Raw genomic sequence first — 26,164 nt, forward strand, 5'->3', positions numbered from 1 at the left:
GGAGGAGAGGGGGGATGATCTCATATCTGCTGCAGACGTCAGGCAGGATGCTTTGTTTCTCTGCTGGTGGCTCGATTGTCACTTTAAAGAGAAACACTGATGTCATTTAGAAACAGCCTCAGCTCTTCTGTTTCCTCTTTGTATTTCTGTCTCATCTTTGAGCCTTTGTCCAGTTTTTAAAGTAGATGATCTGCTGCTCAGGAATTAAACAAGGTCGTCTGAGGCTGTGACGCTCAGAATAAACACAGAAACTAACACTAAGATAAAGATGGAGACATTTCAGACATGTTAGTTACCACTGAAAATATTTTACAAACATATAATCTCATTTCGTAAAAAGCTCAGTCATTTCACAGATGTTACTGAAAAAGGAGGAAACAGAGGATTTGTTGGGGACTATTTTCAGTGGCGGATTAATCCACATTTGGTGCAGCAGGACGGTCAGCTGTCAGTATTAATGTTAAAGATTGAGGGGTTTGAATGGACCAACCTTGATGATCTCTGAGTTGTGTTTGTGTCGAGCACCGTTGCTTTGGTTTGTTAATTTGTTGGGTTTGACTCGGAGCCTCAGGCTCCGCTGCCTTTATGAGGCCGCAGATCTTTTTTTTAACTTTCTGTTACTTCAACTGTAAAGGCTTTGTTCAAGAGGATTGTTGTTGGACTTTAATTTCTATAATTTCTTCTTGATGAATAACAGTTCAGCGATAATTGATTATTAATATCCCTGATGATCAATCAAGGAATTTCTTTCAAATTCCCATCCCTACTGCACATGAATAACTGTGTATAGATCATGGAATTATTTAAGTATTATTTTAAATAGATGTTTATCTGTGAGTGACTGAGACTGGTTCTTGTTCATCACCTTTTTAAATCACTGATGTTTGTTTTGTTGTAAAAAATCACAAGGACTCAAATCTTTGTGGAGACTCTGACACATCCTCAGCGTTAGTGACTCTATTCAAGGATTAATTATGTTTGTGTTCAGTGAAAAGATTTGAGAAGCAGGTGTTAGTGTGTGAGCTTCGTCTCTTCGTGAGCCATCGTCGTCATCGCTCTTCTCTGTGTTCATTGTACCTGTGTTGTGTCTTATCAGTGAATAGGAGGAGGATTCCCTCCTCTTCACCTCCTCTCCCTGGTCTTTTGTCGTGGTCTTTTTGTGTCTCAGTTTCGGTTCAGTTCAGTCGGGATGATCCTGTGACTCACCATGCTTCATCATTATCAACATTTGTATGGGATTAAAGAAAAGAGAACTATCCTCCTCCTCCTCCTCTCTGCTCTGTCTTTCAGTCTTTATCCTTTTCTTCTTGTCACTCTCATCGTACTCTCTTCCTCTGAGAACAGAGAGGAAATGGGAGAGGGGAGGGGCAGAGACAGAGGGAGGTGTGATAAACTCATGTCTGTCTGAACAGATCCTGAACTGATCAAACTAAACTTTATCCTTCAGTAACAAAAAACATCCAGACTCACTCTTTCCTGACTCGGTCAAACCAGACGTCCATGAAGCTGCTCAATAAAACACAGACTGTAACTTCACATGCTGCCTCCTAATCAGCAGATTCAAATCTTTTCATCAGTATCAATAATCAATAATCCAGTTTTCTGCAGTGTGGACAGGAAGTGACACTCTCTGGTGCAGATTCACCAAAACCTAATTTAGAATTCCCCTGCAGATTGAATTTAATGATCAATCTGCAGCTTTGGTCTTAAAACAAAAGACAGAGCGATTAGAGCAGCTGTGATTGATTAGTATTGATCAGTTATCTGCCCACACTGTGGGCTCTTCCTATATCCCATCCCTCTCGTTTCTCTTTCTTTATCTGCTTTATTTCCTCTCCCCTCTCCTCTGATCAGTTTCAGATATAAACTCAGACGTATCAGAGCAGCTCTATCTCTCTTTTTAAACTGCTGGAATGATCCATCTGAGAAATCATCACTGCCTCCTCCTCCTCCCTCCTCCTCTCATTCTGTGTTGGGTCTATCTGTCTCTGTTATGTTGTGTTATTTGGTTAAAGTGACAGTGCTTCTCTCCTCTCATCCTCTGCGGTGGGAAGTACTCCTCCAATCAGATTACCATTGATCGGACATTCCCAGAGATGAGTGAGTGAGGAAAGCTCTGTCCCTTTCTCTCTGTCCGGAGCCTCTCATGTTCACAGAGTGGAAGTTATGTCATACCAGTCATTTCCTGGCTCGTCTCTGGTCCGCCCGAGTCCTCTCAGCTCGCCTGCTCTGTTATGTAAAGCTGACCAATTAAGAGCAGCTTTCCTGCCTCTGGTCACGGAGCTGCTGAGCCACGTAGTCATAATTAGCAGATCAGACGTCCACTGCACTCAGAGTCTGTGGATGTGACGACTGCATAGAACCATCAGATCTCAACGATCAGGTCTGCAAAGAGCGATCAGGTCTGCAGATTCTTGGTGGGGCTGAGCTAGGTACAGACCAGTCAACTTCTTCCACAATACACTGGGAGAAAATGTAAAGACCTGTGTGTGTGCAGGGGGGAATCATCCTGTGAAAACACTAGAAAGTCTGAATCATGGACCAGGTGGTGTCTACTGTAATCAACCAGACCCATCTTATATGTTTACACTGCTACATGCTGTGGTCTGAGATGAGACATTCATATGGTCTTAAGGCTGCAGAGCCTCCTGGTGTAAACAAGGATTTATTTTATTTAGACAGAGAATATAAGTAAACTTGTTTGTAAAGTGATTTCTGACTGAGAGCTGTAAACATGAGGCTGGTGAGGTGGGACGACCTGTTAGATATGACGTCCCTGTGCTTTACATTCCAGTTTAAAAACTGATCCAACCTCTCTGCAGTTCAAAGCTTGTAAAGGTTTCTGTTTGGTGCCACATTCACTGCTCATGACCAGCAGTGTCCATGTCTGTGCTGCTGGGTTGTTAACGTCCTGCTGACAGTGGTGTCATTGTGAACTGCAGAGCGTTGGGCGGCGGCAGCGGCGGTGACGCCTACACACAGACTCAAACAGCACATTCCTCACCACAGCAGACAGAAACCATGGAGACAACAGCCAGTCACTAACAGCACCCTCCTCTCTCATCTCTTTTTGTTGTCCTCTCAGTTTCTCAGTTTATTTCTCCCTCTCACAAACTGAAATCTGCTGCAGAGTTGATCCTCTCTCTGCTCTCAGTTCCTCCTGTTTGTTCTGCTGATGTTTCCTCAGGACAGATGTTAAACCACGGTCCTGTAAACTGACCTCTGACCTGCTGAAATCTAATCATTCAGACACCACAGATACATGTGTTGTCTTCAGGCTGATCTGTCTCTGTCTCTGCAGGTTAACACCTGCAGTGAGGGCGTGTTTTAACATCCTCAGTCTGTTCCTCAGATAGATTATTTAACATCTGTATTTTTTATCTAATATCAAAACCTGAGCCTCAGAGAGCTGTTCCTGTTGACCATGACAAATTATCACCTTTTACAAAAGCAAACAATGTTCAGGTCTGCTGGGGAGGAAGGGGAAGAAAACAAAAGACATGAAGAGGAAGATGTGGCGATGGAGAGGAGATGTATGAAATACTGAGGCTGAGTGTTGGTCGGGCGTTTGAGAGGCCGATCTCTCAGGAGGAGAGAGAACGGGTATGAAAGAGGGAGCTAAAAATAGACGAGTGTCTGTGAAGACATGATGGAGGGAGCAGAGGAATCACCTCTGCAGCCCCCGGCAGGAAAACTGACGGAAGAACAGGAAGCTACTGAGCGTGTGTGAGCTCTGCTGAATGAAAGCAGAGTATTGTGTGTTTACATCTGACTGTGTGTGTGTGTGTGTGTGTGTGTGTGTGTGAGTGCAGCTTTTTTATTTCCTTTGTGAATCTGTTCATGCCCCCAGAAACCTGAAACACATTAAAGAGGAAGAGTGAGTTGAGTGGTCGAGAGGCTGCAAGGGAGAAACAGCTGGGAATAAAAATCCAGCTCATCAGAGGATTTTATTTCTTTAAATGACTTTAAAATCCTCCAGTCTCTGCTCTTGTTCTGTTTATTTCAGTGGAAAAACATCAGACTTCAAAATTCACCCTTGACCTTGGAAATATTTTGGTCCACTCAGCAGCCCCCTCTGGAGCTTTCAACCACACAGCACAGTTTGATTCATTGTGTGAGAAGGAAAAAAACAACGAGCACCTGAGAGAGAGATTCCACTGACGGAGGCTGAAATAACTGACCGAGGCCTCAGGGAGAGTCATCGCATAAAGAAGCATTAAACTGACCTGGGGTCAGTTAAAGTCACAATATTCTCCTCTCCAGTTTCTTCTGTGTGTGTGTGTGTGTGTGTGTGTGTGTGTGTGTGTGTACATGCATGCTAAGTGAGTTATGTGTTGTATTGATTGATACTTTGGCTCGGATGTTTGGTGGCTCGGACTGTGTGTGTGTGTGTGTGTGTGTGTGTGTGTGTGTGTGTTAGTGCTGGTGTTGATAGTCAGTCCATTGTCACTGACACCGTGCTGCGTTCACTGACTCTCTCTCTGGACTGTGAGCAGCTGTTGGTCTCAGCAGGTCTGAGGCCTCAGGGAGCTGCACAGTGTCATCAGCCTCTGAGGTGTGTGTGTTTGTGTGTGTTGTCGTGCTGAGCAGTCAGTCTTCTGCGTAGTGACCAGCTGAACATCAGACAGCCACTCACAGTCTGATAGAGACACGTTGGACAAAATATTACAATCACGTCAGAGCAACATAAACCGGAGTGATCATACATAGGACACCATTTTGAAATTTAGGTCCTCTGATCTGTGTGGACTCCAGCTGTTTCCAGATGTGTTTTAAGATGCTTGAAGCAGCTGGTCAACAGAAGCTTTGGCTCTGTGGGTTCAGGTTCAGGTTCAGGTTCAGGCAGATGTCTTATTTTAAACATATTTAGTTAAAACAGTCATGCCTGCTCCTCTGGTGCAGTAAGGCATTATGGGAAATAAAAACATGATGTTACAGTATCAGTAAATGAATACATCTTCTCTCAGACACATCTGCACATACAGACAGTTTTTCACATAGAGTGAATTTCTCTCCATCCTCACCCCTCCTCGTCCACCTCCCCCCTCTCTTTCATGTTGTGTCCCAGCCAATCAGAGTGCAGCAGCTGGCAGACAGGCAGTAAGCTTGTATTTGGGTCACAACAGCAGGATGCCAAGTCAGCTAACTGAGCCACAGAGAGGCTGCTCACTGAGGCCAGTACAACCATAAACTAGGAGAGAACTGGGAGGAAACTGGGAGGTTGACAGTCAATGATGAAGAGTTTCTTTGGATGCAGAAAGACGATGGTTGGAGTTGAATGAGAGTTTGTTGACTGTGTATCTGGGTCAGTTTACAGTTGTTGTTGTTGGGCGTGTTATTGTTGACTGGTTTTCCATTTTTCTCTGAGCATCAACCAATAACATCCAATGATTATCCACAACATTAAACTACCTGTTCAATATTGTTTAGGTCCCCCTCAGACCAGGACCTCTGAGGGGGTGTCCTGTGGATCCTTTGGGTCCTGTGGGTTGTGGGTGGGGGGCCTCCATGATGATAACAGTTGTGTTACATGTTGAAGATGGATGGAGGTGATGAGCCTGCAACTCGGCCTGAAGCGACAAAGTTTCTGGAACCACAGTCTTCATCATCATCATAATCCTCTGTGTGTGGTGGAGGTGGCCTTTGTGTGTGTGTGTGTGTGTGTGTGTGTGTGTGTGTGTGTGTGTGTGTGTGTGTCGAAGCTATATTAGTAATTGCTGTGCTTATGTGAGAAAGACATCAGGGCTCATTAACAGCCGCGGTCTGACAGGCGAGCCGAGTCAGGTCGGAGTCATGTTGGAAATTAATTTGCACAGGAAATGTGTGGTGGTGGGAGGAGGGGGGAGGAAGGTGGAGGAGAGGGGTGGAGTGAGCTGGGCTCTCTGGAGAAGGTGACGGAGCTGTTAGGGACTAATTATGAATCCTGGGGCGGTGGAGGTGAGGGTTTGGCTGGAGGGCTGACGTTCAGTTCTTTCTCCTCCTCTGTCAGGACTGAACTTATCTGCTCCTTCGTCTGATTTAAGGAGGATTCTGGTTCAGACTGGATCAGCTGTTCTCCTCTGTCAGTAAATGATTTGTCTCTGTGATATCTGCTGCACAGATTCTCTCTGGGTCAAAGTACAACTGATTGAGTTCTGGTTCAGACTCAGATGTCAGATTTCTGCCTCGAGGTGGTTTGATTGTTTTTTTTCCAGATAGAACTGTGACACTGATAGAAACTGAAATCTGATAGTAAATCCCAGAGCCATGTTTTCAGGGTCAAGAACTCAATTTAACTTGAAATTGAAATGACAGGTTCAGCGTGTTTGGGTGGAACAGGGAGGATTTTCCATCAGGTTTTCTGCTGTGTGGGTTTTTATTATTTGAATCTGTGGATGATGGTTCTGTTTGTCTTTCTACATGTTTAGTTTCCACCATCTTCTGTTCCTGATCAACACCTGCTTCATTCTCTGATCTGACACACACTCAGTAAAAGCTTCTTGTTTGACACTTACTGGATGTAGTTTTAGTCCTGAAAGTAGAAACGTTTAATCACCTGAGAGTTTAAGACCTGACCATCGACTGAAGCCACATCTTTTTTCTCCTAACTCCTCACATGTGGAGACTTGGTCTGGATCCTTTAGGGTTCAGATGCAAACTGAAAATCAGCAACTCGTTAGTCTGGTTGAACTTAAAGCGTCACGCTGAGAGGAGGAGGAAACATGGTCTCAGTTTCAAGTCACTGTCACTTTTTTTAACGTTATAACTCTAATCTTAAACCAGATGAAGGAGTTTTGTCGACAGACGTCTGGATCTTCAGTAATCAGAGAAACAAGCTGAGCAAACAGCCGCTCTCCATGTCCTGTGTCCTGAGTTTGTCTTCTACATGCAACAGTCAGCAGATGATGGAGTTTCACTGATTTTACAGCCTCACTCTTCACTGTGTCTCTGTTCAGATATAAATCAACTCTTCCTCAGAGTAAAGACGCAGAAGACGAGGAGGTTTACTGTCATAAGTTTGGAGAGGGGGAGGAAGGTTGGGGGAGGTTGGGGGTGGGGGTGAGGGGTGATTGCGTCATAGCAGTTGGGAGTTGTTTCTCTTCCTCTGTATTGTCAGAAGTGTCTCTCTTCCTCCTCCTCTCCTTTCTTCTCCTTTCATCATGTGGCTGAATGAGGATGAAGCTCCCTCTTCCTCCTCTCATCCTCCTCAGATTTGGTTTTTCCCTCCCTCCCTCTCTCTCCCCCTTCCTCACCCTCTCCAGTGGGTTAATTACTGTGTGTTGCAGCTTCCCCCTCAATCCTGTGAGTTACATAAAACTCAGCTCATTAAAGTGAAGAGCTGAAGTTTTGCCGTTCTCTCTAGTCAGGACCAGATTTCCCTCTAATGGCACGTCAGCAGTGAAGGTTGTTAAACTGACCTGAGATCTGTCGACAGGACTTTACACAGCTCCATGTCAAAAATAAGAGAAATTAAAATCAGAGAATATCAGGCTGTAAGTCAGGGGTAGTGGTGCTTTGATACTTGAATATTTCTACTCCACTGACAGCTACAGTTTTAATTTAAGAGTTATTATCATCATTATTATTATTTAAAATGTCTCTGTTAAACAGCTGAGGAAATAGTTGTAGGGTGATACTTCTCTTCACCAGTAGATGGCAGAGCATGTGAGCGAGTGATGCTGTTTTACGACAGGAGCAGGTGAGTTCAGCCATGACGCAGGTCAGTCAGGTAAACACAGAGGGAGGCAGATACTGACACAGAACTGTCCTCTGTTTATCTGCAGGTGAGAAACATGCACAAATAAACACTCGTCTGTGGCGCCATGTTTGTTTTCTACATAAAAAGTGATTCATAGCTAATACAGGCTAACTTAGGCTAATACAGGTTAACAGGCAAATACAGGCTAATTTAAGATAACACAGGCTAATACAGATTAACATAGGCTAATATAGGCTAGCACAGGCTAATTCAGGCTAACAGGGTAGTACAGGTTAACGCAGGCTGATACAGGCTAACAAATGCTAATACTGGCTAACACAGGTGACCTGTTGGGCGCCACAGTAGCGTTAATGACCTGATCTGAGATCAGTTCTCATGTCAGATGATGTGAGGGAAATCACTGGGTCCAGTTCTGATATAAACAGTGTTAGCACAGCTAACAGTACATATTTCACAGTACAGTATGTTAGTGACCTTATGTTCTGTAGTGATAATTTATATTTAGGTTTTTTACTGAACAACTGTCACTGTAATATGTTCCTGGAGGAGCAGGTGAGTCAGGTAAACACACAGAGAGAATGTCTTTATAAAGTCATCTGGACCTGGATAGAAACTGTTTTTATTCAGTGGGTAACAGTGGCTGAAACATGCTGTGTGTAGCAGGAGGCTCAGGCAGTGCGCTGGTTAGCTTAGCACACAGTTAGCATGCTAATCAGGAGTGGATGCTGTGGTTTGGTGGGATGAGCAGGTAACTGATGCTGATGAAGACCACGAGATGCAGTTGAAAGCTCTGGAAGGACACAGTGATTCTTGTGATTTTGTACTGCGCTTCCATGAAACTGGGAGATTTAAAGAACTAAGTTGATGCATGAGAGGCCAACTATTGTGCTCGAGCTCCAGAAACACTGGATCTGATGTTAAATCAGTTTATTAAACTAAATATTTGGATGTTGGATTTTAACACAGTTTTTCCTCATCCTTCTTCCATTGGTTGTTGTTTTACAGTAAGTAGGACAAGTGGGATGTTTCTCTCTGCTCGGATGTTACAGTGATGAGTAGAAAACATAAACATATATTTAATATAAATATTGATCTGTGTCTGCGTTGTGATCGTCAGTGATGGTGTTTCCATGATACCAGCTGCATCAAGCCTTTTACTCTCTCTCTCCTCCTCTCCTCCCTCTTGAGGCTTGACCTGCTTTCTTGGCCTGCCTCCTCCCTCTCTCCTCCCTCTCTCTCCACGCTGACGGAGGGAAAAGAGGAGAAAGGAAAAAAAGGAGGAGTTGGTTTTATTAATTACCTCATTAATGGAGAGAGGGGAGCTGGTTTTGTCAGGATTTGGAGAAAGGAGGGAGGGAGGGGGAAGTCATATTCAGTATATTCAATGGGATTCATATTATCAGGGGAGAGAAGGGAGGGGGGGGGGGAGGCTAACCTTGACACAGATCTCCTCTGTTGGACTGGATGTGTTGATGTGCAGAGCAGAAACAGACTGAGTTTACAGTCGTTAAAACACAAACAGCTGAGAGCCGATTGGCTCCTGGAGCCGAGCGTCACCATCATCTGTTTCCTGGTAGATTCCTGTGCTGAGAGCTAACCATTGGTCTCCTCTTCTCTGCTCTCTCCTCATGCTCTCCTCTGATTGGACGACGGCCTCCCTCTCTCAACACGCTGATGTGAAAACAGGTAAGGACCTCTCACGTCACCTGAGTGTGTTTTAATGACTGTTTGGTGCAGAGCTGAGTCTGGTCTCTCCTGAGAGGGAACTCGAGGTCCTCTCAGGTCCTAGTATCAAAGACCTGACCCTGGACCTGAGTCGGTCTGTGTCACACTCAGATCACACTCAGTCTGATCAGGTCAGGCAGGGCTCCTGTGTACTTCAGCAGGTTTCAGGTCTGTGTTTAATGGTGTTGATCAGCTCTGATCATGTGGTTTGTCCTGAGCATCAGGCTCCAGATACTACATTACCCATGAGCCTCTGTGGTCTTTGCCACAGAGAAGCAGTCAGTTGGAGTTACCAGCCTGATCTTTAGCGGTCACAGCTCTGAGTTTGGTGGTTGGATGTTTTTAAATGCATGCTGGGAGTTGTAGTTGACACTTCCCCTGAAGATTTTATCCTCACAGACTCGACAGTCGATCAAAGACTCAGGTATTTTCCTCAGTCCTGCAGATTTAACTGGAGAGTTTAATGACAGTTCAGGTTGTAGATATGAGCCATGATTATTTTCTGTTGCAGCTGCGTGTTCATTGGTGGAGCAGTGTCATGTGACTGTTCAGGTCTGATGGTCCTCAGATCCCTTTTTTAATTTCTGAGCGTCAGGTTTGGGCAGGTTTTCCAGATCAGGTCCCAAACTGAGGACCTAGATCAGAGTCAGTGAGTCAGGATTAGTTCTAGAGATGCTGTACCATATTTTTTTCCTCTCACATCTGTTAATTTGTTATATATCACACATTCATACAAATATTGTTTATTTTCATTCTTTTATTTTTTTAATTCCACTGATGTTACAGACTATACAGCTGTAATGTTGTGACAACAGCTGTTTATATACAGAATTTGAAGTCTTGTGCTTTTAGAGATGAATATTTGGTCCAGGTTGAGTGAGGAATCAACGAGATACCATCACAGGAAATGTCCCTCCCTCCCTCCTGGTCTGTGATTTGTTGAATCACTGCTCGACACAAAACGTATTGTTTAATGATGAATAAAAGATCAGTAAAAATGCCTTGAAACCATATTTACAAACCACAGCAGACCTGGATCAGGTCAGATCCAGTGTTTCCTCAGCGGTCTGGATCGTCGGTGGGACAGTGTGTGCTGCTTAATTCATGGTATGAAATCAATGTTGTTACCATCTGTGTGCTCTGATTATCCTCAGTGAACTCATGGCTGTCATGAGTGTCGCTGCTGGGATGACCACACGTCTCTCAGTTAATCAATGTTACAGAGCGACGGACGGACGGTCTCACATGATTGGTTGAAACTAAGGAGGACGGCGTCAGATGACCGATAGAGAGGTGATCAGTTACAGAGCTGGTGAGAGGAGTAATCCAGTCTCCTCCTCTGATACAGCGTGAACGTAAAGGATGCTCCTCGTCTCTGTAATTAGATGTAGTGATTGGAGGCTCTCAGGTCTGATTCAGGCTGTAGAGGTTCATCAGTCCGGTCTGAACTCCACACAGGTCTCTGTCTGTCAACTCTGTGAGTTTATCTGTGAGCGAGGGAGCTTATACGACTGAAGTCAGTGGTTCTCACATCTGCTTTTGTCTTTCTCTGTCAGCGAAGACAGTCTCTCCTTCAAACCATAATCTCATCAATAATATCCATCATCCACTAATCACAGGGTTTGTGCTTTGATCCCCGGCTTTAACAACGCATTGACCCCAGGTTCTCCTGATGATCATGCTGCTGCTCAGTTCACTCTGATACTAATAATTTCAGGTACAGTACTGATCCTGAGGACCGACAGAGTTAAACAGATAAACTGGTGTGAATTCCCAGACGGCATCACAAGCTGTCATATCTAAATGACAGGACAGATCCACAGTCAGTTATTATCAGATAAACATGTCCTGATCTGCCTCCACTGTGGTTCAGGTTTAGTTCAGGTAAAAGACAGATGGTCATGTTTCATAGAAACTGATGTAAACTACAGTCTGCAGGGTCAGAGTCAGACATGGTATAACATCAGGATGACTCTGTCCAGGGTGTCCCCCACTGTCAGCTGGGAGAGGTTCCAGCCGTGACCCTTAAAAGATAATGGATGGATGCCTCTGCATTTGCTCCCGACAGAGGATGATTGTTATTATGACCACAGGCTGTCTGTCAGAGACATGTTATCTGAGTACATGACAGGAGCTGTCAGAGGTCTGTTAGAGGGGGAAGAGGCAAACTGAAAACAGTTAGCTGTGCACATAACATAAGTTAAAGCTCTGTGATTGGATGTTTCTTATTGAAATGCACCCTGGGAGTTGTAGTTGACTTCAGGTATTTTCTAACACAGTTGTTCATCTCTTGTGTTGATGATTCAGTGTCTGTGCAGACACCCAGACCTCAGACTTTAGAGAAACCAGAATAACTCCCTCAGACTAGTCTTCATCAGGTCTCAGACTCAGACTCAGACTCCGGCCTCAGACTTAGTTTCAGATTCAGGTCCAGACTCAGGTTCCTCTGTCAGACTCTTTGGTCTAAAAACATCTCGACTGCTCGTGTTGTTGAATCCTTTTCTGTTTTGTTCCCATTGTCTCAGCATGAACATCTGGAGTCCTGTTCAGTTTGTCAGAGGAGTCCTGAGCTGCGGTCGTGGATCAGCAGACTCTGTCTGTAGTTGTAGTTGCTGTTGTTTCAATCTTCTGTTCAGACATCGTCCTGTCCCTGCTGCTGTGAAGTGAGAAGAAACAAACAGTGTGGAGGCTGAGCCAGTGAAGAGCTCGACTGTTGTTCTATTTATAGTTCAATTAGCTGGAAGTTTCCTGTCTGTCTCCTTCCTCTTAGCTTCAGGTCAGTCAGAGGCAGCTGCAGCAGGCTGATTATCTGACATACGTGAGCTCAAACAGAGAGAGAGTCGAAGGACTTACTAAGCCGACTCTGCTGCTGCTGCTGTAGACCAGCAGCCTCTTGACCCTTGGCTTCACTCAGCGGTTTTCACCGCAGGATGAGAGTGTGGGAGGCTGAGTCTGGCCTGCAGGTCCAGGACCTCTGAGCACTGCCTGATGGGAAAGATTTCTCTGAGCCAAAACATTGAACACATCGCCTTTCTTTCTACATATGACCACATCCTTTATATCTACAATAAAGATGATGCTACTCAGAAGATCACAGCTCAGTCCTGTACCCTGCCTCCAAGATCTGATGAGACAACACATTTACTTTGACACAAAAATCAAAGCTTCATTGACCAGCTCCGTCATCCTCGTCTCAGTCTGTGTCACTGGGTGTTGTAATATGACTTTAAGATTTTCCTCTCTGCTGTTTCCAGGAGTGAACTGATGCTGTTCACTAAATAAACAACACTTATAAACCATTCCCACACTCTGATCTGGACATTAAACACAGCTCCAGTCTTCAGTGGTCGCCCAGAGAATGTAAAGAAGTCTGAGCAGTGCTGGAGTTTTGAGGTTTAAGCTGCATTTCAGAGACGGAAATCTGTTTAACAAAGATGCTTTAGAGGATCCTGTAAATTATGTTATTAAAAAATCTTGGCTGAGATATGAACTGAGCAGGACACGTTAGACCCGCTCACACTCACACTGCATCTGACGTTTTAGTTTCCTGTCACGGATCACCACTGATTTGGAGCAAACCCAACACTGACAACACTGTTTGTCACATTTAAGGGTGAGGGAGGTGAGGAGGGGTGAGGTGTGTAACTGCTGAAGTTCAACCCAAACAACAGCTGACCCGTCAACACCGATTCCCTCTGACTCCGTCTGCATTGTACGTAGCTCTGCAGGATCTAAGATGGCGGCAGCTCCTCTGCTCCTGCAGTAAACTACCTCTCAGTGTTTTCAGGATGTGTGACACGTTCATCTTTTCTCCAGACTCACATCACAGGAGAAAGTTTCTGTTTCTTTCTTCTGTTTTCCTGGAAACTTTGGGCCATGCTGTTCCCCTCAGCGTCAGTCCAGTGTAAACAGAGCTAACATGTCATTCACTGGAAGCTGGAGGATGAAACAGTGAAGCAGCAGCTGTCTCCTCTGAAACTACACAATCCAACATGTCAGAGTGTTTTTTTCCCTCCTCCACCTGCTCTGAACGTGTTCATCAAGCAAACTCAGAGTCACTTCCAGCAGCCATCAGTCTGACAGCCAATAAGATCTGACTGCTTCTTTTAAACTCTGTCTCTGTGCAGCTGCATCGTCTCCTTCTGTCTGGGAGGGTTTCCCCTGTTTCCTCCCACAGATATGAACAGGTGAGGTGAGTCTCACCTGCCCACAGGTGTGTCTTTGTCACAGCAGGAGCTGAACAAGCTGTAATCTCAGGCTTCGTATGACCTGAATCTGACCTGGTACCAGGTCCTCTCCTGTGTTTCTGCTGTATTTTACGAACCCTGATGTTTGTTTAAAGAAAAAAAAAAAAGACTAAAGAAATTATCTCTCCTAAGCAGGAAAAAGAAAAAAGTCAGAGATGGTGGAGACACATGGATAGCAATACATGTCGACTATGATTTAAGTATCCTAATAATTATTTTCACATATTTTACGTGTCCTTACATCTCATATTACAAGTTAAGATTCCAGAGAACATAAACGATAAACGATAGAAACAACACTTTACTGATCAATTTATTTGATCGGTAGTGTGTTAACAACCAACTTCCCTGACTTTGTTGGCAGCCACAGTTTTACATTTTACTGTTAGAGTCTCTTTAATCCAGAATCAATGTCCGTTCTTCATCAGCGAATGAGTCATTAAACCACAACATTTCTGCATAGACACAAACTAATCTACGTCAACACCGACTCAACTTTCAATCAGCTCACTGAACACCAGTTCAGTGAGCTGGGGTTTGTCGACCAGCCTGAGTCAAACCAGAGGAGGTTAAACTCCCTTCGTAGTACAGGCCTTAGGTCATCTGTTTATGTGAGTGGTAGAAGTGGTCTGTGGTGCTGATAACGTTATTGATCAGCTTTCAACTCTGTGAGAACATGAGAAGTTTAGAGATTGAAGTTGCTGTTGGAGCAGGAGCTGCTCTCCGTCTGTCAGACCACCTCTCTGGGTCTGGATCCCTGACTCCATCAGACTTCACGTGTTTGCTGTAGTTAGTTTCTATTGTTTGTTACAAACTGAGTGTAAAGTTGATTAGAGTTGGATCTCAGCTGTTTCTCTGTTAATGTGACAGTGAGTGCCTCCATTCATTCTTTGTGTTTATTTAGCTGTTAAAACGTCTTATTGCTGCCTTCCAGCTGGCTAACGCTAATTCATTCAAACTGCTCTGGGAACTGTTGCCTCTGGTCACTGCTTTAACATAATTATCAGCTGCTGTGTTGATTCCAATTAGTCGAGACTACGAGAGAACAAAAGCTCCTGTTTAACATCCAGAGGACTCAGTAAAGGCAGGAAAATCTCTGTGAGGCGTTTTTATTAGACCCTGGTTTTTCCTTTCTTTAATCTTTAATGTTACTGTCAGTTTCCTGGAGGATTTAATGACACCACAGGGACATTTCACAGCTATTGTTTATAAATATTTCAACCTCATTTGTAAGAAATCTTCATGTTTCAGTGGGAATGTGGAAACTGACTAAACACTACAATACCCATGAGCCTCTCTGGGAGATGGCTCCATGCAGAGCTATGAAATCGAAATAAAACCCTCAATCAGAAACTAAATATGGCTCCACAGCTGCTTCATTTAACACAGAACTCAGAGTTTTAGCAGGAGAAGGAACCTGCTGCTCTCTGATTGGATGTTTCTCACTGAGATGCGCTCTGGGATTTGGATTTGATTTGTATTATAAAGCTGTTGTGTGCAGACTTCCTGTCTCTGACCTGCTTTGTGTTGCTGGTTAATGTAAAATTAACGCAGAGAGGGAAAATGGGAAGTTTGAGGAGGAGGACCAGAGTCCCTGCTGCTGGTCTGTGGAGATTATTGATCTGATTATTGATCAGATTATTGATCTGATTCAGCAGAGAGGAGGGAACCAGTCGACAATGAAAAGCAGCTGTGTAGACAGTTGTGGCTTCAGCTGGTTGTACAGTAGATTGAATTTGTCTTCAGAAAGGTTTGAGTTTTTATCTCCTGTCAGTCATAGTCTTTTTGTTTCTCTCTTTTAACGTTAAATTTAATATCTTTAGATTTATTTCACTGCAGATGAGATAACACTTTATAACAAACCACCTTATTTAGAATTTGATAACAATATAAAACATAAGACATTTTCAATTTGTTGTTATTTACTGGAAACATAACTAATGGAGGAAATGTAGACTGCAGACTCTGAGGTGACAGATCCGTTTCTTTTCTCTATTTTATCGATGTTGTTGTTGAACACACACTAACAGCATGATGAGTTGATGTTTGCAGAGTGATGTGGAGATGAAGCAGAGAGAAGCAGAGTGGACGTTTCCTGATGTGAAAACGTCAGATTATTCGTTTTCAGCTGCTGAATGGTTCTAATAACTGAGAAACATGATGATAAATATCAGACATAAAGAGCTGTTATTGTTTTGTCGCTGGATCAGAAACATGTAGGTGTCAAAGGAGTCATGATGGGACCAGAGAGGATTATGGGAGGACAGATGCGTTTTTAGTGGAGACAGGTCGTCGTTATCGTCCTCACTGGGCCCACGTTACATCACCTTCTCCTCCTCAGAGGGAACATCACTGTACTATAATCTGACAGCAGTGACTGACTGGGAGCTGCTACACTACACTCTGATCTGTTGGTGGAAAACACTAAATTCTCTTCAGTTTAATTTAATTGTTTTTTTTGTGTAAAACCTGTTGAATTCAGACTAAAAATTTTCAGGCATTTATTACGATAACGATATAAATGACTAAAATAAAAATAGTACCATTCAACACCATGTTTTTGGTTATAAGTGCATACAGTCCTAAGAGCCTCACAAACACAGACATTGCTCTAAAAATAAAACTTACCCATCATCGATCGTCAGCAATAGGTATTCTCTTAACTTACTCGACGTTGCTGTCTCCTCCTTGTGCATCTTCTGGCTTTCCTCATACTCTGGTTTGTGTTTGTGTTTGAAGTGGTGGAGCAGATCGGATGTGTTACAGTGTGACCATTTTTAAGACTTTACATATTAAAGTTGTTTGCTTCATGTCTGATTTTCTGTAACCAAACCAGTTCCGGTTTATAGAGGTAGTTCCTCATTTAGAGATGAACAGCTCCGAGTTCATCAGCGCACACACGATTTGTCATCAGCTAGAGTTTATCGTTATTATCATGGGATGATTAATTCTTATCGTGGGGATTTTTTTTTTACGGTATATCACAAACTGTACGATATCGCCCAACCCTGGTGTCAGGAAACAGCTCCAGCAGATACAGAGCAACATTAGCTTTTATTTACAGTGTGTTTGGTCTCCACCGCCTCCTGAGGGAAATCTCTGACTCTTAAGCTGCTAAATGCTCCATTATGTTCCCCAGCTGGACTCTATGTGAGCAGGTAGAAGATTTATCAGAGCTGTGACTGAACCGGACAAGCAGCACAGGTATCAGCAGTTACGTTTGGCTCAGATTAGATCCTCAGCTGATCATTTAGAGAAGATGAACAGAAGCTAAGACTTCTAAATCATCTACTTGTTAAACTCAGAGTTTTCTGTCAGTTTTATGGAAGAGGTTCCTGCTTCACTCGTCTTTCCTCTTCAGTACCAGTGTGCGCCTCCACACAGATCAGCCTCTCTCCACCCTCTGTGATGGGGAACAGTCGTAGCCGCTCTGACAACAAGATCAATGAGACCTGGTGAATGTCGCCCATGAAGACATTTCACTTCTAACTGCAGACATGAAAGAGCCCCCAGGCGGCCATACTGTCCCAAACACCCCCGCCGCTCCCAGCTCTGAAATCACCGCAGGGAAATCACCTTTCAGACACAGACACACGCTCATCTCCTGTGAAATATATACATGCAGCGTGAGCTAATGAAGAGGTGCATATGCGCAGTGGCATTTCCACGTTTCATCTGCAGACCTTCAGAACAAAGTAAACCTCAGTCCCCGGTGTCACAGCTTTGATAGAGATGGATGGAGCCGCTGTGGCTGTAATAAGGTAAAGCTGCTGAGTGTTGACATTTCTGTTTCAGTGTCAGATGTACGCAGGGAAACAAAGAGCTGGGAGCTGCAGAGTTTTATTTTTCTACCTGTTTTATGTTGCGTGAGCTGATGGACATCAGACAGCCGGGAACTGAAACCAGCGACATACAGTCATCACTGATGACACTGTCAGAAAGCTTCTTTAACACCATCAGAGCTGCAGACTGAGGGCCTTTATCAGAGTGTTTACGTCCATTATTGTTTATTATTGTGTTGTATTAAATGTTGTAGTCTCCCACAGGGCAGTGAGACAGGATGTGGAACACGCAGTTAAAACTCTTGAACAGCAGCTCATGTCTTCATGAGAACATAATGAGGACGTCTCTTCATCGTTCAACATCATATATCAGGACTAAAACACTGTTATTATACAGTAAACTACACAGTACACAGACACCACTGAGCTCTGATGAACTGGAGGGACCAACTGCCCAATGTCAGTGGGTCAGACATTATATAATGGTCTTTATGCTAAGCTAAGTTAACAGTGTCCTGGCTCCTGATCTTCTCCTCTAACTCTTGTCTAAACCACCTCAGGGCTCCATTAAAGTCTCTCAGCTTTAAAAAGCCTTAAACGTACTGACCTGTCTTACCTTTAAGATGATGTAGTCACACACAGTTTCCAAGGTCATGAATGAAGCTCCGTGCTGAGACAGTTCGTCTGCCTCGTTCATGTCGTCCAGTCTATCTTAAAAACCTGGATCTGGTTCATCTCTGGAGTCTGGTGTCCAGATCCTCGGCTCCTCCCTGATGTTACGATCACCTGTCAGTTTTATTTTGAAAGTTTCCTGTTTCCTCAGTGTGAATCTCTTTGTCTGTTTCAGGTCTGGTGAAACTGGGCGTCCACTGTGTCACGTGTCAGAAAGTCGCCATAAAGATTGTCAACAGAGAAAAGCTCAGCGAGTCTGTTCTCATGAAGGTAAGACAGTAATCTATTACATTCCTGTTCTTTTCTGAAGGTGTCTAAAGAGCGATGGATGAACTGATCTGTATCTCAGCATTTTACTAAAACAACTGCTCACTCTAGAAGTTCATAGTTGGGGACTATTTTCAGTGGCGGATTAATCCTTTGAGGTCTCTGGGTATTTTCTTGATTTTTCCATAGTTTATTTAATTCCCCTTTTGCAAGTACTTGTATAAAAACCCAAATGTTTCAAATGTTCAGAACAGTCTTAGCTTTATCTGTCCTGAGGCTCCTGTTTGTCCCAGACCAAGGTACAAAGACAGAATTTGGCCCAAATGCTGAAAGCTTGAAGTTTTGTGAAAACTCAGCTTTACTCATGTGGATGATTTGTGTTGGTGTTTGAAATGGGTTTACCAAAGTCTTGTGGAATATCTGAATAAAATAGTACATAAGTGCATAAAACACATCTAAAATGAAATGTTGTAATATGGTTTTTTGAGTAGAGGAGTTGTGTGTTACTCTACTTGGATCAAATGTCAGAGGGACTGAGATAAACAGACTGAATAATGACTTCATATGAAACTTCATGGGATGTGTGCCAGATTAAAAATCAAATCAAATCAGATCCCTCAGGCTCTGAACCTGAAGGATGGTGTGACTCAATAAACTACAGTGTGTGTTGATGGATGAAGTGTAACAGGGAGGATTATTGATGAATTTTAATGGAGGAATCAGACAGATCAGGCTCTTTTTGTTTTTTTTTTGTGATGTTTTTGTGTCAGAAGAAATTGACTCATCATTTAAATCCAGGAGTGAAAGAGTGGATGCTATAAAAAACAGTGACTGGTCAGTTTATTTTTAATTTCTGGCTTCATGTAGTTGTTGTTCTTCCTGTAAATAAGACCAATATCCAGCATGGCATCCATCCCTACTTTTGGAGCTGCTGTTTCCTCCCACGTTAATTTTCCATGCACACAGGAGCAGGAAATAGACCAGAATGCACTGCAGGTAGAGTTAAAGAGCCACACGTTGATCCCAGCTGAATCCAGTTCAGTTCAGTTCAAGTGTTTGTACCTGCACAGTGGACAGAGCCTCTCGCTCGTTGTCGCTCTTATTATCGCTGTCACCACTCGACCGTCGGCCCACTCCTCTGGCTGCAGCTAAATCAGACAGGATGAGTCACAGGTACAGTACGACAGCTTCCTCTGAGGCTGAGTCACATTCAGCAGCCACAGAGTTTCACACCGGGCGACTGGAGAGGAAAACAGCTCTCACATTAAATCCAGTAAGATAATAATGATGTTGTTAAGGTAACGCAAAAGTCAGTTTGTGGAAGAATCAATCCCCAAGCCCAGTGATTTGTGAGAACCTGTTTCTGATTGTGGTTAGATGATTGGAGGGTTGGGAGGAGACAGGAGGTGGTCGACCCCCTTCGTCTGGGTAAAACTGTAGTTTTGTTACTGCTGCAGTGGAGTAGAGCGAAGGGAAACAAGAAGACAGAAACCATTGTCCTTTGCACTCCACTCACTCTCTCTTCGAATCCACAGTGTAGCTGGTGGACGCCAGTGTTGGAGAACAGAGCAGGGAGATGAAGCCTTTGAAACTGTGGATGGTCCAGGGATTTTTAGATCTGACTTGTGGAAACATCTCTGTTTCCCCATGTCACGAAATTAGAGAGGGGAAAGGTGACAGACAAACAAAAAACAACATGCAGACACTGTCAGACTGAGGTTACCTACACAACACAATAAATACTGTGGATTTGTTACGGAGGTATTATTGTATCATGAGATTTTGATATTGTTGCATCCCTGGTTTAATATCATAACACCAGTGTGGGAGGAAGCAGAGGAAACAGACTCAGGTCATCATGACAGTTTCTGTTGCTGTCATCTCTCTGCTGATGAAAACCTGCATCCAGTGTTCGCTCTCGTATGAGTAAACTTTTATAGTCGTGACACCACAACACGCTGGTGTATTGTTATTTCCATCAGATAATCACCAATCAGCTCGTCGTGTCTCTAATTAAATCAGAGCAGAGGAGATGGAGGCAGCAGATGCTGGTTTGTGCCTCTCAGCTGAAATCATTTCTCCTCCTCTCTCAGTTTCTCTCCATCTGCTGACTCTGTTGTGTGCCATGCCAGCCTTTCCCTCCTCTGTCTGCTGGGGGTGGAGGGGGGGAGTCAAAGGAGGGGGTTGCCCCAGCAGCTTCCTCTAATCTTTCCCACCTTGGTCTTATTTTAGAAGATGCTGAGGCCCTGTTGTCATGGCAACAGGCAGCTATTGGTCTGAGTTATGGCTGTTGTATTCTCACACAATGAAGTCTTACCGGCCTCCTAAAATATATATGAACAAAGCCCCCCACCCCACAGAAGAAGAAGAGGGAGAAGAAGGGATCTGACGGAGGAGCATGTTTAAAACATGACGTTCACCTCCCTCTGCTCCTCCTGCTTCAGACCCCATTTTGTCCTGTTTTGTTTGACATTTTGAGAGTGTTACAGGTTTCGTCTTTTATCTGAATCTTTGTGAAGCTCTGGATGTTTTCTGTCGAGGTTTTTACATATGAATGTTTCCTCTGTTCAGAACACAACACACATTTACATTTCCCTTGTTCATTGTTACACATGGCACCGCTTAAAGGAAAAACTCGGATCATTACCATATAAATACAATGGTTTTCTTCTTAGATCTTTATCCATGACTGAGACAGTTCTGAGAGCTCAACACTCTGCTCACTTTAGGACTGAAAGAGACTGTTCTCTCCTTTCTGTACATTCACCTGATAAAGACAAATCAGATCAGTTATAAGAGTTGCCAGGAAAACTGTCTCCTGTCTCTCCTGTTTTCAAGATGCTGCAGTGCTGTGTTTGAACAGATATAAGACCAAAAAACTATTCAGCGTCATTCTACTGCTTTCACTCTGACGAGAAAGAAGATAAAGTTTGACTCCAGCGGTTGCTAATGCTAGTCACAGGCAGATTAATTGGTCGTTCCAGCCACCCCCCCCTGCAGCTGATGGTTGGATGGTGCTGACAGTGTCATCCTATGTAGTCTCCAGATCAGATTTCAGTCAGGATCACAGATGTCAACCTGCTGGTCAGGTCATCATTATGTTCTTCAGGGTTCACCCTCTAAAAAATGGCCGGCAGTGGCTCAGGAAGGGGTTAGCAGGTCGTTATCGGGTCACCCACCTATGGGAAGGTCAGTGGTTCCACTGAGATCTTTCAGCCTGCACCAACAGACCAACAGAGCCCAGCTGCTGACATGGCTAACAGTCCTTCAGATGTGCTGCAGCATCTGTCTGTGTCTCTGTATTAACATCATTAACTAATATTTACTCCTGTCACCACCGCATGTTCCTCTTTGCTCTCTGCCTTTGTCATGTGTTAATGTGCACATTACTGTGCAAACATGTGATTGTGCGTCCGGCCTTGTCTTTGTCTGGACACGCTTCCTGTATCTACCATCTGTGTGTGTGTGGTTCCTGGTGAGATGAGCAGCCTGACATTTATAGCACGACTTCAGAGATCAGCACCTTACATGGGTGGCGGCGTCACCCCACCTGACTCCCAGATGTCAGACCTGGTATTTACAGCAGAGTCTGGCTGCTGCTAATGGTGCTTCTCATTAGAGGAGACGCAGGTGGAGCATCCCGAGCTGCTAGCATGAGCAGCTAACAGACAGAGGAACACTAACAGCTCAGTCAAGGGCTCATTATCAGGAGTGGAGGGACTACAGAAGGTTGAAGCAACGAGTGTGAAGATGAATTTATTCATTTTTTATTTTCTGTCTGTCACGTTGAAAATATGTCGGCCTGTCTGCTGCTGTCCTCCAGTGTTAGCCATACTGCATTACATCTGTTGAAATCAGGGCTGCACCTGAATACATTTTTTCAGTCTTGTCTGTTCAACACAAAGATTCATTGTTGCTTCTCATACAGACAGAAAGTTGGTGTCACAATCAGTTGTGAAATCTTACTGCACTGTGGAGTGTTTCTCCTGTCGGGCTGCTGACAGTGTCATCAGCTGATTTCTTTTGCCACACCACCAGTAGTTTGCCGTTTAGCTGTGCATGTTCCTGTGACGGTCATGCAGTTCTCAGTAGGTAGAATTCACCTGTACCTGCTGTATAAGTCTCTGCATCTGTCACAGTCTTACAGCCTGTCACTGTTGCTCCTGCAGTGATCTGTGTGTGAGGCGGCTAAAACAAACAGAAATGAGTCATTGAGTCAAGTAAAGTTAAAATTCTGTATTATATGTAAGACACATAAAATGCAGATCAAAAAGCTGTAAATTGCCAGAAAACAATGAAAATGTTTCAGTAATATTCAGTAAAATTAAACAAATGTGAAAATAAGAAACAGGTTACTAAAGTTTTCCTGTACAGACCTGATTCACCAGGGAGAGACCTGGTTAAAACGTACACCAATAAAATCAAACCTACATTAAAACTCAGCTAACCTCAGCAGCTGCTGTTGTCTCCACCTGATGAATCTCAGTCCAGTATTCCCTCTGTTTTATCTCTGTGTTTGGTCTCCTCCACCTCCTGAGAGAAATCTCTGGCTCTTTATCTGCTAAATGCTCCACTGTGTTCACCAGCTGCTCTCTGACTGTGGACTGTGGATTTACCAGAGTTTAACGCCACAAACAGTTTACTCAGACATGTGATTCAGCATCAATACAGAATCAACTTATTGATTATCAGAGCTTCAGGTTCACTGTAACCACAAGTCTTTGTTTTGATGTCAGCTGATCCTCAGTACAAGCTGTTTAAACCGTGTGTGTGTGTGTGTGTGTCTCCTCAGACTAGTCCTGAGGGAACACTTGTGTGGTAAGCGTGAAAGTACATAACCAGCATGAGGCATTGGAGGGTGTGAGTGTGTGTGTGTATGTGTGTGTGTGTGAGAGAGAGATTAAATCTCTTTTTCCAGTTGAAGTGCAGCAGATTGTGAGTCTGAGCTCTTCAGAGGTCGGACCCGGTCCTCTCATGCCTGACCGGACTCATTTCATCTCCTCAGCGACTGGCTGCTCGTGTTAATGGTGTCAATACTGACTTCACTCTGTTGATTCTACCCGCTGCTGCTGCTGCTGCACAATGTGTGTGTGTGTGTGTGTGTGCATATGTTCAGGTTGTTGACCAGCGTCTCTGATGACAGTGTGTTTGGTTTCTTAAAGTGACTCATTCTTACAAAGTGATTACAAATTAGGGATGTAATTCATCGATCAGTCAAACCAATTGACATCGTTAACATCTTTTTTTAAGAATCGACTAATTTTATTTGGGTCAGAGGAGATTTCTGTTTTACTTGGAACTGGAACTTTTTGGTTCTGTTCTGTCTGAGTGCATCTTCACTTTGTGTGGAGCTAAAGACTGGAACAGATGTCGGCAATAAAAAGAAGCAAAGTAAGGCATTATGCTGTGTCCCAGTTGTACTCAGAAGTTGTAATTTCTGAGTTCCTAGTTGGAAGTTTCAGCTGGAACGTCCCCTGAAGTCAGATTTCCAACTAGGAAAGTCAGAGCAACCCCACCAACCCCGATATTAGAATTCAAGATGGCTGCTACTCACATCAATAGTAGTGAACGCTCTGCTAATTTTACTGTTTATGAAATGAAAAAACAACGATGTCTTCTGCTTCTTTTCTCCTCTGAGGTGTTCTTCAGGTGGAGTCAGATTTGTTTTGATGCTCTTTCAGAGCATGATGTCACGACTGATGCATGGACAGCTCTTAGATCTAATTGAAATGTCCATCCCCTATTACAAATATACAGTATATATTTCTAATTTGCATTTAAATGATGCATGGGATTTAAACCAGAGAGATCATTACTTGTATAAGTGACAGTAGCAGCAGGAGGTGATGAAGCTCCGTCACTTTCTCCTCCAACAATGTGACCTGAGTGTGTTATGTTAACCTGAGAGTTTGTGCGACTGCTGGTGTTTGTCGACCCTTTGTCGACCCTATGAGGAAAACCAGGCACAGAGCCTGGTCGTTACGCAGCAGCACCTGCAGCAGGACGCTCGTGACTGATTGGCTGAGCTGAGGGTGATGCAGATGTCTGCTCTCCTCTCCTGTCTGTCCATTCCTCTCCTCTCTTTTCCTTCCCTTTCTTTTCTTTCAACTTGTTTCTTGTTGCCTACTAATTTCCTCTCCTTCTGCTCTCCTCTCGACTCTCACTCTTTCCTCTTATTTCCTCTTATTTCCTCCTCTTTTTCATTCTTATTGCTCTTCTTTCCTCTCTTTTCATCTCCACCCTCACGCTCTCCTTTTCTTTCTTTCTTTTTCCACTCTGTCATCTCCTCTTCTTCTCCTTAACGTCCCATATCCTCTCCCTTTTTTCATTCTCATCTCTTTTCCTTCCTTCCTCTCCTTCCTTGCCTTTTCTTCTCCCCTCATTTCCTCTCTCACTCTTCTCCTCTCCATTCCCACTCTTTCCTTTCAACTCTTTTCTTTAATCTCTCTTGTCTTCCTTCCTCCTCTCGGCTTCTTGCCAAATAATTTTAATTTTCTCTTGGCTCTCCTCTGTTCTCCTTTCCCTTCTTTCCCTCCTCATCTCTTCTCTTTTCCTCTCCTTTTTAAAGTCTCTTTCCCTTCTTTTCTTTACATTATCTCCCTTCCCCTGTCCTTTTCTCATTCGCCTCATCTCTTTTCTTTCCTTCCTTCCCCTTTCCTCTCCACTCTCACTCTTTCTTTTCCCTTTTGTCTCCTTCCTTTTCCTCTCCTCTCTCCTCCTCCTGTCTTTCCTCTGAATGAATTTGTCTGTTGCTTCATAAAACCTTGGATCTTCTGTCTCTTCTTATAAATCACACAGAGCTGCATCGCTGCAGTCTGACTGTGATAGAAAACTCCTCCTGCTCCTCTCTCCTCCTCTCCTCCTCCTCCTCCTCCAGGATCACCCAGACATCATATCAACAGATGGTGGTTTGATTACTGCCTGGATGTTCCAGTTTCTCTCCCCGAGCGCTCCTCTGCTCTGTATCATGTTTCAATTAAACCGACATTAGGAGTCAGAGCTGTTCCTCCACTCGGTCCTCAAAATTCATTAAGAGGAGCTTCACACATGGAGCCGCTGACAGGAGGAGAGACCTGCCGTGAGTCAGGAGGACAGTTAATAGCAGCAGCATGTGAACGCAGCACCTACAGCTGGTGAAATCAATAAGGGTCACTCTCCTGCCTCTGAAGTCTGGAGGAGTCTGAGATTGTTTTGTACCATAAAAACTTTTTATATCGTCTGACTCTGAGCCAATACAGAGAGAGAGGAGAGGAGATATTTGGGCTTTCCTGCTTCCAGAAGTTAAAGTCACCTTGATTTTTCCCACAGACAGAGTGAAGTGAGTCATGGTTGGAGCTCAGCCACCAAGCTGAAGAATCAGTGGCACAAAGATTAATGGCTGTGTCAGAGAGAAACTGCACTGACAGGACAAAAAGAAAAGTCAGACGATGTTTGGATCTTTACTGCAGGATAATCCTCCTCTCTATCATCTGTACGCACCACAGTTAGCTCTGTACGTAGCTTCCTCACAGCTTGTTGATGCTGCTTGTGTATGAAATCACTCACTCACTCACTGCTCCTCTGTGATGAGGACTAAACTGAGATTTCAGAAGGTTTAGAGTCTCACAGCTCATGTGTATACTGTGTCCAGGTGCATTGTGGGATCGGTGGCAGGCAGCTGTGTTCAGACCACGTGCTGCTTCTCTGATTCATGGTTTCATGTTTGATGCATAGTAGAGGATAAACACCACAGACCTGGGGGGGTAAATACTGTGAGCCGTGTGGTGATTTAG

General features: G+C 43.9%; 1 protein-coding gene across 8 annotated transcripts in view; it reads left to right on the forward strand.

Annotated features, from left to right (window-relative positions):
* LOC108894288 (serine/threonine-protein kinase BRSK2) overlaps positions 1-26,164 on the forward strand; it is a 94,121-nt gene that overhangs the window by 24,907 nt on the left and 43,050 nt on the right. For all 8 annotated transcript variants that reach the window (XM_051075899.1, XM_051075905.1, XM_018692901.2 and 5 more), the window contains exon 2: positions 18,301-18,395. In XM_051075899.1, the coding sequence (XP_050931856.1) occupies positions 18,301-18,395 (95 nt within the window). The remainder of the gene's footprint in view (positions 1-18,300; positions 18,396-26,164) is intronic.

This window comes from Lates calcarifer, linkage group LG2 (assembly GCF_001640805.2).
Source record: "Lates calcarifer isolate ASB-BC8 linkage group LG2, TLL_Latcal_v3, whole genome shotgun sequence".
NCBI classification, from domain to species: Eukaryota; Metazoa; Chordata; class Actinopteri; family Centropomidae; genus Lates; species Lates calcarifer.